The sequence below is a fragment of the Eurypyga helias genome, unplaced genomic scaffold (genome assembly GCF_000690775.1).
Source record: "Eurypyga helias isolate BGI_N326 unplaced genomic scaffold, ASM69077v1 scaffold26155, whole genome shotgun sequence".
Taxonomy (NCBI): Eukaryota; Metazoa; Chordata; class Aves; order Eurypygiformes; family Eurypygidae; genus Eurypyga; species Eurypyga helias.
The window spans coordinates 60,333-75,607 of record NW_010253826.1 but is presented as its reverse complement, the minus strand read 5'-3'; the positions used below and the strand labels follow the sequence as shown (position 1 = coordinate 75,607).

Sequence of the window (15,275 nt, the reverse complement as noted above, 5' to 3'; positions counted from 1 at the left end):
ATTCTATGATTCTATGATTCACATTTGGTAACAATTCTCAGTTTTCAGGAAATGCCTGACTCCTACAACTACTCTGGGTACGACAGGTGAATCCTGCGGACTCTCAGCAGCAGGAACAGGCGACTGAAGGTAGGCAGAGGCACAACTCACCTTGACTGTATGCACAAAATATGTTAAGTTATGGAATACAAAAGAAATCCAGTAAATGACAAGGACAGAGAAGAGAAAGCCTTCCCATGCAAAATGAATCACTCTCCATTTTGCTGTTATTTATAGTGGAGAAAGGCATTTGCTGGCATCACCATGTCCGTGAAATTTAAAGGTTGTATATTGCTTACGGAGGCATGTCTTTATTGTGAAAACAGACTGAGAGGGGGGGATCACCCTGCCATCCTGCCAATTATCAGGCAGCTGCTGGGAAGCACGGCTTGTACCCGCTGGCTTATGACCACAGAAATCCTTGCTCCCGCTGGCACAGAAACATAGAAACTGGTTTTAATGTGCGAGCTTGTGAGTCACCCGGTGGAAGAGGTTTGGCTTGTCACCCTAGGCCTGTTACCCTCATGATTTTGCTTTTTCAGGAGTGATCCCAAAGAAAAAAAGGTCGCTGCCCTACAAATTCTGTGAAGCGAAACTTTCTCCAGCAGAGTTTTTGCTTTCATTTCCTTATCACTTGTCGCTTGTAGAGCATGGATTTGGTAGCTTGCGGCGCTTGCTGGGCAACGACACCTTTGGACCTCTGTCACTCGTGCAGCAATGGCAGCCGTCTAGTTAATCTGGACTCCAGCTGGGAGAACCAGATGTTCTCTGGTTGGTTTTTCTGGTTCCAGCGTGTGGACTGGATTACAAGCTCCCCCTGCAGAAAAGCATGCAGAGTTTGCTCATGCAGCATTATCGCATTCACCAAAGGGCAGTTTGGAGAAATCAGTCGCCATACAACAGCTTCACATCCAGCACTGACCGTGGTCTCCAACTTCTGCTGGCGGCTGCTTTGCTACTTCCAATGGGGAGAAGAGAGGCAAGGAAGAAAACGCCCCGAAGACCTCACATATGCAGCGTGTCGGCGCTGAGGGCATCTGTGAGGGTGGCTTTGTTGGAAAATGTTTCAAAATTGAAGAAGAAACTTCCTTGAAACAAAGAGGGTGTTTGTGTCTTCGGACTCCGCCCCCCCATCCCAACACACCCACGGGAATAAGCCGTTGCTGCTGCCAAGCTTCGGAAAAAACCCTGGTCGCTATTGTGTGGGCTTTTTGCATCTGTGATGGTCATCCTCCAAAACTTCCTCCTGTGATGAAAGAGATGACCTGACCTAGGCTTGACTCCAGGCAAATGAAAATAATTCCAAATAAGGATCTAACAGGCTGCTGAGCTCAAGAGAAGGATAAACTGACCGTGTTTAGCAACAACTTAAATTAAAGGCGGGGTTTTTACTTCCTCCCTTCTCACAGCTGCCACAGCGATACACCTCTCTGTACATCCAGCTGTGATTAGGAAGGAGGTGAATCACGATAGATTATATCTGCTGCTTCTGAAGATGGTGACAGACAAGGTTGATGTCCCCCAGTTTGCCAAACACCGGTGGGTAGCAAGAGCAAGTCCTGGGAAAGAGCATCTTGGGGAGAGAGGGGTGAGAATGACAGAGAAGAAGGCACGGTGACTGCTGCTTTTTTCATGGAATTCACATAACTCAAATGTCCTGCCCCATAGGTTGGTTCACAGGGTTAATATTCTCACAGTATGTGAATTACAGCCAATAGGTGGAAATCCTTTTGGCTGACAGCTGTCATTACAGGAAGCTACCTTCTCATGAATAGCTGCTGTTAGTGATGGCACTGCCAGATGTGACAACTGACAGGTTTTGTCACCACCGTCGCAACGATGACAAAAGGAGGTGTTATTCTGGGTTTTGTTCCAATGAGCAGAAGAAACACTAAAAAGAGCAACCCATGAAAGCACTATTGTTGAGTGAATAAGTTATTTGCGGTTTAAATGCAAGGATAACTAAAGGGGTTTTAATGTCTGAAACAACAAAAATCACTGTGTGCACTGAAAATCAAAGAAAGGTGCATAAGCACTGGTCAAAGTTCATCCGAGTTAACCCTGCCAAGGGGACAGAGAAAAGGCAAAGGTTCTTTGAGGCACCTAGACAGAGAGAACAGAGCGCTATGTACTTCGTCAAGGCAGAACTTGAAGCTGGTGCTTGGGTCTCAAAGTAAATTCGTTACTGGGCTGGGAGGAGTCTGACACAGTTTGGGGGCAATGCTTCAGGCCTGCCGTCATCCTCGGTGCTTGAGGGTGAGGTGAGTGTCCCCGAAGGAAGGCTTTAATCCCCAAGAATTCGGAATCTTACCCGATATTCCTCCAACTTTTGGTATGTTTACATGGTTTATCACACAGTATTATATTGTGCTGACATAGCTAATCCTACACTGCCAGACTTGGGCTTGTCACCTGTCCGCTGCCAGGAACTCTTGCTCCTCCTTCCCACTGTGCAGCTGCCCCGACGTTCAGTGCGTTTCACAAAGCACAAGAGACGATAAGAAACCAGCTCGGGCACCCCATGGTCTTGCTTTTGCTCGGTGTTAAGCCGGACTGTGGATATGGTGGTCCCCAGATCAGACTGACAGACATCGTCGGGGGCTGGGATTAGAGGAACTGTTCACCTGCTTGCTGCTCTGCCTATGTTTCCCTTGGACACGTGGAGGAGTGAGGAATTTGCTAAGGTGGTTGCAGTGCTGCCTTCCTGGCTTGCTCTCTCCTCCTAGCTCATCACGGTTTCTTGAGATTTTGAGGTCACTGGTATGATGCTGGGGGATTTCCTTGGCATTCTGGTCTGAGGGGGAGCAGAGCAGATGTTCCTGGGGACTGTGCTAAGCCTAAAGCCTGTTTCCTGGCCATGGGTGCCTGAGGGACAGGCCTCAAAGGGACCCTGGTGTCCCCTCTGCCAAACGCTCGTTTTCAGAAAGAGGCTGGTCAAGGACAGGAAGATGAAAAAAACCCCCGAAACCCACAAAACAAGCACTTGGCCTCAGAGGGACTGCCCGTAGAGAAAGAAACAGCCTGGAACGGAAAATAGGGAAACAGAAAGTAATGCACTATGGTTGCTAGAAGTTCAGAGGGCTCAGACTCCCTGGGGAAGGGTCCCTTCCAGGCCACACCACCGGTAACACCAAAACGTGCACCTGAAGGGGTGGCAGCAGGGGTCCGTTCATCTGTGCGGGCGGAGGTGACGTGAGTGGAGAGCAACGTGCAAAATACGTGACACATCCAACACGTCCAAGTGCCTTCCAGCTCGTCAGGCTGAGCTGAACAGCACACCAGCCCCCAGAAGAACTCCTGAAGGAAAGACTAATGAAAGGGAAAGTGAGACAAAAGGCAACGTGGGTTTGGCAAAGCCTGACCCCTGCCCCGATAAACGATTCCCCAGCTCTAACCTGTCGAGGGCGGACGTGCCTGTCAGCCGGCTCCATTGCTTCCGAGAGGATTTGGGAGCAGTGTCCGCGTCCAGGAGCACGACAGTAGGAGGCGTTCAGTGTCCTTGGGAGCCAGCTGCATCTCGCCACAGGTTGCGGCTGGGAAAACCTATTCCAGGGACAAATCTGGCAGCTCAGATCTCGGCGGACTGAAACACCACACTGTGTACAGCATCAGGTGGGAACTCTGGGTGAAACTGGGGGAGGCTGGGGTTAGTGAAAGGCCTGTGAGGTGACATAGTGGGAATGGGCTGAGAAATATGAGAAGCCCACGAAGGCAGGGACTGGAAATGAGAAGTTCTTCCTAAAGCTAGGGAAAAGTGATGCTAGAAAGGCTGTGCACGAGAGCAGATGGGAAGGAATTCTGCACATAGGGGATGGCAGTGTTATCCACCATCAGAAGCTACTAGAGACTCCATCCTGATAAACAACACTGTGCTGCAAGAGCACCTCTAGGTTGGCCACAAATCACGGAAGATAGTTTGAAGTATCACAGAACTGAGATCCTGGGGAAAAAAAAAAACCTCCAGTGCTCTCCCTCCTGGTTTAAAAGGTGAGTGTGGGGGATGGCATCACCACCCCCAGGGGGGTCTCGGACCCACAGTCTGTGTTCCACTTTGGCATACTGCTGGCCTCGTTAGCCGCGTTGCACATGTCCACAGACCTGTGCCCAGTTTTCTCTAGAAGGGAGGAAATGAGAGCGTCGGAGCAGAAAAGGAGGAAGATGACGTGTCTGGAGGAAATCCCACGAGCAGCCTAGCCTCCTCCCTCCCTGGGGCTGCCCAGAGACACGGAAACTGAATCCAATGCCTGAAGTGCCAGCTGCCTTCTCAGGCTGTCCTAGCCACTCCCCAAACCCTCCCCTCCTTGTCTGCATCCACCAACTTGCTAATCTCTTCCAGGAAGGCTGATAAACCACCCTCCCCACCGCTGCTGCCCTTTGGATTCCACTCTCTCCCACCACACACCCAGACACACAGCGTCCTTTCCCGTAAGGCGTTTCTATCCCCATCACGTGCTCACACGCACGCGTCATCCTTCCGACTCCCGCTATCTCGCTCCCCCATCTCACTTCCCTGATGCTGCCACAGCCCCGAGTTGGCCGCAGCTTTAGAAGGGAATTTCCCAAAGATCAAAGAGCCTGTTAAGCCCCAAAGCCAGGCTTTCTTTCTTTCTCTCTATTCTTAGAAAATTATCTCATCTTTTCAAATAAAGTCCAGAAATAAAAGGATTGTTGACGGCTCTCTACCATCCACCGAATCTCAGCAGGGTGGCTTCTGTATCTCTCAGGTTTGCTCAGAGTAACGCTGACTTCCCAACTTCCAGCAACCCCTTGACCTTATGGCTTCCTACAAAAGGTCTCCGTGTCACCTGAGCAGCCCAGCAGCCGTCTGCTCCCTGCCCCTCCCAGCAGCCTGCCAGGATCTTCCGCTGGCAGCCTGGAAGCTTGTGTTTTGAATTACTATCGCTCTTCAGGTTAGGAGCAAACTGCTGCCCTCAAACAGCTGCCTCCTGGAAGCTGGTCCACATTTTGAATGCTGGATGCTGTTCTGGTCCTCGTATTCCTGCTCCTCACAGCTCAGAAATGGTCCATATGAACAGAAAAGCTTCAAAGAATGGCAAAGGTTACCAAAGGTTTGGGGCAGCTGAGTAAAGGGGGACACTGCAGCCTCAAAGACCAATGATTAGGGTGGGATACGATGGAGGTCTGGCCCAGGGAAGGGCAGGTGGGACCAGCACTTCAGCACCTTTCTGAAGGGAAGGATGGAGGGCACCAAACTGAATGAGTTGGAACCAGGGTCAAAACAAAAACTGTACGTCTTCATGCAACAACTTGTAAACCCACAGAACACGTTTTCAGGGCTCAAGGGGTACCCAGTGCCATTTGGGATGGGGACAGAAGGTTAGCTTAGGACTTACTGAAGAAAAATCATGGAGTCGGGAATACTCCCCGAGTCAAAAGCCACCAGCAGCATGAAGTGCATCAGAAGGCAGCACCATTGGCTTCCCTTGCTCTTACCCTTCTCTGGACAGCTGCCTGTAACCACTCCTGGAGGCAGGATTTGTGCGACAGTCACTTGGTCTGAGACCACTCTGATGTTCCCACAGACCGGGCAAGAACAGTCGGACCATTGGCGGAATGCACCCACCTGCCTCCAGCATCCAGCTCATCTCTCACCTCTCTCCTGTCCCACTCAAAATCAGCGTCACTCCACTCCTGAGATTCCCCCAGGATGGGATGGCAAAAACACACAGCTCCCAGCTCCTCGCCATCTTTGCCATGATGCCCTTGGATCAGCTGTCTCCAACCCCGGATATGTGTTGTCACCCCAGGTATATATGTATAAAATATGTATTCTATTTATTAATTGAATATATTTGTTAAATACGTGTATAGATTCGATCCACGCAGTATGCATCCCGTGTCCAGCTGTCATTTTGAGGAGTGTTCAGACAGAGCGGAGAGATGATTTTTTTCAGGCAAGGAGGACAATTTGAAAGCGTCACCGTGGGTGTAAACCAAAGAAACGAGGCAAGATGGGCAGATTTAGACCAACGTGTTTCAAAGCAACACTGATGGAAACAGATTCTACGATTAAAATGTTCGCAAACTTTGTTGCGGAAGCAACAAATGTGGCAGTGGCAGGAGCAGCACTAGGCTGGGGGATAAGCAATATATTCAGCAGCCTCAGGTTCCTGGCTCAGCTAACAACAGTCGAACCTCATGCCCTGCCCAGGCCTCTCCCCCATGGTTACCAACAGCGCTTTTCCTTTGAATAGCTCTTTATTGGTTTCTCTCCGCCGCGGCGCTCGCTGAAGCGACGAGAGGCGAGCATGCCGACGTGTTACAAAGCGGTGTACCGCCTAACCTGGTACTGAAGTGGGGCTGTGAAAGTCATGCCTTACACAGCACATCACGTGGGGCGTGCCATCGGGCTCGGCAGCCTCCCCACGATGGAGCCAGAAGCAGAAATACGGACCCGGGCTGGACGGCACGTTAGCAGGGCTGCTCGCATTGCGGAGCTTAAGTCGCCTGTGGGAAAAAAAATTGCACCTCGGGTCGCAAAAATTCAGAGACGCGCGTTATCATGAAATATCTGAGCTTGTCTGCTGGAAACTGGCAGCATCCCCAAGACATGAGGAGGGAGAGCAGTTTGCTTGACATCAAGAAGGTTAATTCTCTCATCTCTTGTCAATACCCTCTACAGGGCATTAGTGCTCACATCAGACTGAAAGCTAGGAATCCTTTGGTATGTAGTTGTTTTTCTTCACGTTATCTTTGAAGTACCCAACTGCCTGCCCCAGTCTTTTCACTCAGCACCTTCAGGAGGCTCCCTGAGTACAAAGGAAACTTGACTTAAAGGCCAGAAGAAAAGGAAGTCAGTTATCCTCTGCATCTTTCTGTGATGTCTCAGTGTGTTATCAGAAGCCAAGAACTTCAGGGAAGGATGTTAAAGACAGAGGCTCCGTGGAGGAGGAGGGAATCGCCTGGCTCGTACCCCTTCCTGAGCATCTACAGCACCAAGGGAGTATCTGCGCCCTAAACGAGAGTCCGCAGTAGCGGCTCGGCCCTGCGTGATGTGGCAAACCCAGCCAGAGTTACGCTTCAACAGACGACTCCAGATGCTGCTAAAAGGGTTTATTAAAGACTGCGCTAACAGTTCTCATAACAATGGCACGCACAATGGCTCAAAATCATGACAAATAGCGTGGAGTTTCGAAGAGCATTATTACACAACACCATGGACAAGAACAAAGCAGATATGCGGTCTCAGAACTCTACGAGCAGGCCCGTGAAATACAGGAATCGTATCATACAGCTGTACAAGTGTCAGAAAATAGAAAAAAAAAAGTCATTCATACGCAGTCCTTGAATTTATTGACAGTATTACAGTACTTATGGGCAAGGACTGGCTTGTTAGCTGCACTTTCCAGAGCACAAAGGCAGCTGGAAAGAGCAAAAAGATCCCCAAAACAGTAGAAAGCCTCCAAAAAACATACCTCAGGTGCAATCACTACTCCAGAGCTTCCTGCTTATGAATTTTCCGCCTGAAATTCTGACCTCCCTGCAATCACTTTGCTCAGGACAGTGTTTTGTTTTATAACAAAACAGAACCAGGATGCTTCTTTAAGACAGTGCAAAAGATAGTTTCAATGGTATCGGTAAATCACCGATTATTGACAATCGGCACGGACCAACCGAAACACGGCCAATAGCGGCTCCAAGATCCGAACTGAATGGACCTGCTGCCCCTCGACCAGCACCCCACAGCGAGTGCTTGCACGGGGGGGATGTGCTGAGCTCTCCCAGGCGAAACATCGTTTCTGGGTTCATAGTGAGGAATGGTCTCAGCTACTCTAGGGTAACAAAATGCTACAGAAAGCCTGCAAGTATTAAATTATCTAATTCTATGTCAAAAAACTAACAGAAGAATATTGAAGGGGTGAAAGTATATAGCAGCCATGTCATCTGTCACGGCTCTAACGCTGCACCCCTCCTGACCGTGTCCGTCGCGGCAGCCAAAGTGTGACTTGGGGAGTGCAGCAACTTACGGCACCCCCATGGTGATGCAGGATTCCCAGCGGCACGGGAGGATTTATGTTCTCCGAGACACACCACCTAATTACAAGGGCAGGGCAGCCGCAGTCTGCCCCTGGTGCGTTGCCTTTGCAGCTTTTGGCTATGAGACCCTGGGCCCCTCTGCACTTGTCCCACGCTCACAGCAGCACACCCGTGGTCACACGTTTATCCGGTGTGCATCTCCAGGGCGATCCGCAACGTGGTTTTCAAGCAGACGTTGAGGTGTCTGCATATCACATGGGGGCATTGGTATAATCTGTGCCAGAACATCCCCTGGCAGCTCCACAGTACACGAATCCAACGAGAGATCACTGTGCTTTGCCAAAACCCCAAATCACTCCACTCCTCCCCATTTCCACACAGTTGTGTGTTTGTATCGCGGTGTGATTACGTAGAACTTTTTTAACGCCTGCCAACTTCGGAGGATAAAATCACAGTGCTGCATATCAACAAAACCCAGCATACCCAGCCTCCAATATAAAATAATTTATATACACAAAGCAGAATTTGCATCTTAAATAAGAAGAGATTGTCTCATTCTCTATGGTGTCTTACCCAGCTACTAAAAAATAAATAATTCACATCAGATTGATGGATTTGTTTCCTGTACAGCACACGTGCGCTATCAGAGCTGACAAAGACAACATGAAAAAACCCTTAGTAATTATTAAAAGAGAATCGTTGAACACTTGCACATATTGGCACAAGGCAGAAGAGAAAAGGGAACACTACACAGCTCAGCTCAGGTGCCTTCCTCCGTGGAGCGGGACTCAGATTTCAACTTCACAAATTCTCTAGCAACTTCATCATTGGTTCTTTGAGAGAGAATCCTCAGGACTGTAAGTCCAGTCTCATCCATGTGAATCCTGCGCCCGAGGGGGCACCAGCAGGCACAGCTTCCTTTGTCTGCTATGTCTCTGAGCTGCATCACTGCTATCCCCAGCACCCGGTCCTCCCGAGCAAAGCAGTAATCCTTCACGCAGACTTGGAGCTCGTAGGCATCAGGGCCGTCTTCGTTCCCCAGTATGCTGAAAAACACAAGTTTACTTACAGTTTCTCAGAATGCACCAATTCCTCTGCAAAATAGAAGTGTCAAGGAAGACTCCTTTCTACAGAAAAACCTGGTCAGAGAGGGAGCAGTAAAACCTCCAGCCTATGGGCATTTTTGCTGATTTACAGCTGACAAAAGACAACCTGGCTACTTGAAAAGGAAAAAGGGGCAGCCCTTACCAAGCTGCCTTTGCATATGCCTGTGTGTGTTAAACTGTGAAATGAGAGAGAACATCAAACCCATGCTGATAGCTTTTAAACTGGGATGACTTTAAACATTTCTGCTTCTGTTAAGGCTTTTTTCATTTCAGTAATTAATATTTTAATTAGATGAAGTCTTTGTTAAAGATTCAAAACCTTCCATTAAAGCAAACGCTAATGAAAACACATCCCCAACTTTTAAGTTTCTAAAATTAAAATAATAAAAGAAAGAAAGGGGACAAAATCTCTTCACAGAGAGGAAGCCTACCTTTCCTCACATCAAAACAAAACCACACAGACGTGCCTCTTCCCCCGAGATGTTTACAAGTCCTTTGCGGGTCATCCCTCCTCCTCTCATCCTTGCTGTGCAGCTGGGTAAGCTCTGGCCTGTAGCTACAGATCTAGTCAGCAACAAACTAGTCAACATCTACGCTGCTGAGCCTCCCAAGAAGGCAGAAGCCCTTGTAATAAGGAAAGCCAGGTAAGAAGAGATCACTGCTCTGCCTTGAGAAAGACTGCCGCTTGAGCAGCTGAACTTGCTGCCAGTTCCAAGGGCTGTATCCTTGGAAACGAGTTCAGCAAGCATGTCCCATGGGTCAAGTTGGGATAAAAACGCACATTAAGATTAAAAGAACTAAAAATATGTCATGAACTTTTAGCCACAACTCTACCGGTAGAAGTCACAAAGTTCATTAAGATGATGGAGCGCCGTGCGACACATTCACAGGACACACAACGCATAGCCAAAGGACACTGCTGTCACAGAACAGACCTCAGCATTCCCCCTGCCCCAGCAAAAACTCCCATAATCTAGCTTTTCCCGCACAGACACCCAAGGCGGGCCAAGCTACTGGTTCACGTGCTCTTTTGGGCCCTGATCAGGCAGCCTGGATGCTGTAACACCCTCCCTCTCCTCTGCATCCGCGCTTGTCACGTCAGGTCCCCAGGCTGTTTTTCACACTCACAAGTGGAAGGTTTCATTGTATTTGGGAGCCCAGTTGTTGCTCTTGGACTTGGTCGTGAACTTCCTCTTCTTGTCACTCTGATGGGGCCCAATCATGGTGATTTCAACGAACGGACGGAACATGCCAGACGTTTGCCACTTCAGGTCGTTGGCAGCCACAACTGGAAGAGAGTCACAAGCGTTTCACAGTGAATACTCACCGCTTCCTGTTGCTCCGGACACCCTTCGGCTCTGCTCTGCCCTCCATTTCTTGTTTCAGAGGACAAAGCCCAGCTCAAAACACGCCAGTCTCCTGACACACATGGGCAGGATTTTAATACCAAAGATTGGCTAGTTTGCTCTAGTTTAAGTTCTGTGAAGGGAATTTAAAGCTTTGGACTGCACTTAGCTTTTGCCATATCGATAGCCAAGAAGTTAGTCCAAAAAAACAGGAATCCCTGTAGCTCCAGGCAGGCTGCTCTGCCAGTTTAGTGCTCACATCTACATTATGTGTGGGATGAGAAAAAACACAGGGGCATTTTGGGGGCTGACGTTAAGGTCTCTGTTGAAAAGGAAAATGAGACTGCAGGTAAGACAAACAAAGTCCATGAGCTGTGGGTGGTTCCAGAACCCAGAATTATTAGCTCTAATTTTCATTCTCTCTCAGGTCACTGCAGGGAACAGACCAAAGCACAGGAAATAGCTCTGAAAATCAGTTTTTGCACTGCAGTGTAGATTTAGCCAGAAGAGAGGCCTGAAGAGCTGTTTATATAAATCTTTAGAGGAAATTAAAGTAGTTAAATATGCTGTATTCAAGCAAAGGAGACGAAGGAGGAAGAGGAAGCCTGGGATGAATCACTGCTTTGGTTATTTTCAGAGCAGCTCTTCAGGGACCAACGTGGCCTTCAGAAGAGGGGAAAGGAGCCTCTGCACTCTTACTGGCTCCGCAGCCTCTCCGTTTACACTGAACAGTTTCGCCACATCACCGTGTGATGTGTCCTGTTCTCAGCAGCACAGGCCAAACCGTGGCGCCTGGTGCGAGCCATCATCTGACTTTTGTTTACTTCGTGTATCGCTGCCAACAAACAACAGGGCTGTACACTGCCATGTCACTGGCTGGTCAAGCTCATTCGTCGTTTCTCTACATGATCCTGATGCGAAGCACAGGAAAGGATTCTGGATTCACATCCCACGAGCTAACATGGAAATATGACGACTGCCAACTGGAGAGCTGCCTCGACAGTCACAGAGCCTGAGCGGTACCGCTCGCTTCGCCATACCTTTCACCGTGACCTTGTGCTCCCCAGTTCCTGGGTGGGTATACAGGTCGATCTGTATGGACACTTCACCCACAGGATCATCCACACCAGAGCCTGTTGGACGAAAACGGACACCCCCCCGTGCCCACATGGATTATTTACTGGCACCCGTCTTTGGTTGATGGCCTCAGCAAGACAAGAGAGCGTTTTCACAGTGCACCTCCCACAGCCAGCTTTTCAGTCCACGCTGATCACGTAACAGTAATGCACCATAGCACCAGGCTTGCATGCCCAACACGCATAAACACTCACATTTTTTGCACTCCACTATAAAGATCACATCCTGTTGAGGATACTAGTCAGAATTGTAAAAGAATTTAAAAGACCCAAAGCCCGACAATGGACCCTCCCAGAGAGGAAGGGTTTTTCAGAGGTCCCTGCCGAGGTATTCTGTGTACATGCAGGCATTCCAGTGAAAGATCTAGTTTAAAAGGTTGCTGAGGTTTAGGAAAAGGGAAAAAAAAACCCCAACAAACCAAACAAAACCCAAAACACACCAGAGAGGAAGCTTAGGGGAAAAAGGACAAAGGTGTTAGTGATTTGCATGGAGCCACAGTGCAGTCTCACCCTCCGAGAGCCTTTTTCCATGTCGTACCTCAGATAAAAGTTGTCATCCTGACTGTCTCTCTGCCTTCCTTCCGAGGTTAACAAGAACCCCTTCACCGTTGTGCACCAAAAGCGATGACAGAGAAGCGCTCACAACTTGCATACTTAGCTGACTTCATCAATTAGCCAGGGAAAAAAAAAGACGTAGCTTCACAGTGGAAACGTTAACATGTCGTAACAGAGGGGGAAGATTTCATGAACCTTACAATTTGCGTATTATGATGTTTTCAACTTTTTAAACTTTTAATCCTAATTATCATGCAGTATGCGGAAATGACATTTTTCTGGGTAGGAAAGCCAAGATGTCATGTAAATTGCAGAAAAAGACTGCTTTGCAAAATGAAAATGAAGTCTTCAATAAGATAGTGAGATGGATTTCACTTTTTCTTGGAGAACTGCCGGATCTCAGGTCGACAACAAACAATGCTGTTATAATTGGGATACCTACAGGGTAATTGAGTACCTAGAAACATCAGTGTTATTTTGTCAGTTCTGAGGCCAAGACATATTACTAAGTTAAAGAACTGCTGTGTTTGAAATTCAAGATAAGGACCTTGAAGGATCATAGAATCCTAGAATCACAGAATCCTAGAATGGTTTGGGTTGGAAGGGACCTTACAGACCATCCAGTTCCAACCCCCCTGCCATGGGCAGGGACACCTTCCACTAGGTCAGGCTGCTCAAAGCCTCATCCAGCCTGGCCTTGAATATAACATCAAACAAAAATTTTGATTAGATAGATCGAGCAGATCAACTTTCACAAGAACAGTCTGCAGGCAGCAAAACCACTCATTTAAAACGCCAAGAGGTTGAGAGCTAATCCGTACAATTCTCCTAAGAGAATTGCATGGCACAGAACTGTAGGCAGTGAAAGTCACCTTAATACACAAATGAAAGTATCTGAGCAAACAAAACAGAACCTCAAATTATTATCTTAGAGTAGATTCTCATTCCTGACCTGAGTACCAAAAAAAGCCTCTAGGCTGTAACATTTTTACATGATCCTGAATGTACTGTTTTCCCCCAGCTTAGAAGGGCAGTCTTCCTTTATTTCTGGATATAAGCATGGAGGATTAAAATTGGTGGGCTTAACCGTTGACCTGACCCATCTGGTGGTGCAGGTCTGTCACTCACACTGTTGGCATCTTCCACGGGGACAAGTTTACTAACTTCATCAGGCCACATCTGCAGAAACATCAGCCGCCAAACACTCGGGTCCTCCCTTCACCGACCTTAGTGTAATTAATAGGTTATAAAGGAGCCACTGATGCTGCAGAGGAATGACAGCAGAATCACCCCATTACCTTTGAGGGAGGCAAAATCTAGATTTTTTTTTCCCTTTACCTTCATTCTTATATTTCCATTCAGAAGTTTTATTCTATTAATTGAAACGTTCAGAGGCAAAAAACACTTTGTAGATGGCCAGTGAAAAATATTCTAAGCACGTTCAACTGCGTGCATACACATGCTTGCCCATTTAGTGATGATCAGACTTAAACCTTGACACAGAAGCTTCACTGGCCCTGGCATCCTGGAATGTGAAACTGCAGAACTGAGCTCGTGCAATGGGTCACAGAGGTATTTCACCTAAGATAACAAAAACACTTTGGACAGCAAAAAATAAATTGAGAGACGAAACACAACAAGACTTAATTTTTAGGGCTCTTCCAAGCACCCAAACTTTTAGCTACCCACCTTCATGCCAGATTAAGCTCAGCCACACCTGGGTGCATACCAGATATTACCATGTGCTGCAGTAGCCCACCTCAGCAGACCATACGCATGCAAGTCTAGGACTTGAAACAGCAACACACAGCCCATGGTAAAGGGTAGGGGAACAAGCCCGTAGCATCTCACAAGAAACAGCCCGTTTGAGACAGCTTTCATATGCCGCGGATGAATCTCAAGCTTGGGGACAGGCTCTCGGGGGTGTTGCAGACCTCTGAGCTGCGCAGCCTGTGGCACGGCCCGGGATGCAAGCACTCGGTGGAAGTTCACTTCTACGGGGAGCTACGGGGAATGGGTCTCTGGAAAAGGTTTCTGAGCACGGGCAAGATGACTTCAAAATCAAGGCAGTTGGCTAATGTTGTTATGGTAACAACATTAGTCTTGAACATACCCTTATCAGGAAGAATGTCCTCATTAGCGGTAAACCTAATACCTTTCCCATCATGCACTGAGACGTGAATTCAAAAGGCAAGAAGCAAGCAGGATAAAGAGAGAAGAGTATCAATTACAATCCAATTAGCGGTGTCACTTAAACACATACAAGTCAAATATTCTATCTCTCAATAGACAAAATATCGCCTTAGATCTTCTGCACCAACACAGGCTCTGGAGAGCCAGGCTGTCTGTGAGCAAGGAATCGCCCGGGTTAAGACAAGAACACAATTTGTGCTGGCATAACCAAACTGATCCAGCTTTGCAGAGCAAACACTGAACAGCACAGTGCTATAGAAGCCTGGTCAGTAAGAAAATGAGGGCGATAGACACCTCACAAACTGGAAGAGCAGTGAAGTAAGAGAGGCAAACAGTCAGCATTTAAACAGCTCTGCACGCAGCCATTTCCTCCCAGAGGCTTGTGGGAAGCTTGACTTATTCAAGGGAAGCATCATGGTAAGAGATATCAGCTGTAAATAATAGTGCTGGCCCTTCTGTCCCTCCAATGCATGCGCAGATCTCCGCATCAACCTACCAACTGGGGTTACTGGGAAGTATATGCAAGAAATATCATTTTCTAGCCCCAATCCCAGGAGCAAGTCATGCCTTTCTCAGAGATATTCCATTATTGATCCTACAGATATTATGTGGCATAGCTCAAGTCTTTTATTCCCCAAACAGGGTCCAAAACTCTCAAGCCTACTACTGTAGAAGATGCTGATTTGGACCAGCTCAGTGGTCTACCGTGCCCAGCACCTGTCTCCTGAAGTGACTCACATGAGCCACAAAGAGACGTCATCAGTCAGCTATGACATATGATTGATGACCTCGTAACAAGTGCATCTTATGTCCTGAAGTTAGAGCTTCACTCTCTCTGAGTTTCTTAAAAAAAGTAAAAATATGCTGCCCACACACTTCTGTGGCAACCCTGTATATTCCTG

The 15,275-nt window shown here is 47.9% G+C and overlaps 1 protein-coding gene across 1 annotated transcript in view; it reads right to left on the bottom strand.

Moving 5' to 3' along the window:
* Nucleotides 1-8,359: 8,359 nt before the first annotated feature.
* Nucleotides 8,360-15,275, bottom strand: part of LOC104510527 (protein unc-13 homolog B-like) — a 63,144-nt gene continuing 56,228 nt past the window's right edge. The window contains exons 23-26 of the mRNA XM_010152804.1: nucleotides 14,294-14,350; nucleotides 11,530-11,622; nucleotides 10,272-10,431; nucleotides 8,360-9,083 (exon numbers count right to left, since the gene is read on the bottom strand). Coding sequence (XP_010151106.1) covers nucleotides 8,798-9,083; nucleotides 10,272-10,431; nucleotides 11,530-11,622; nucleotides 14,294-14,350 — 596 coding nt within the window. The 3' untranslated portion in view covers nucleotides 8,360-8,797. The remainder of the gene's footprint in view (nucleotides 9,084-10,271; nucleotides 10,432-11,529; nucleotides 11,623-14,293; nucleotides 14,351-15,275) is intronic.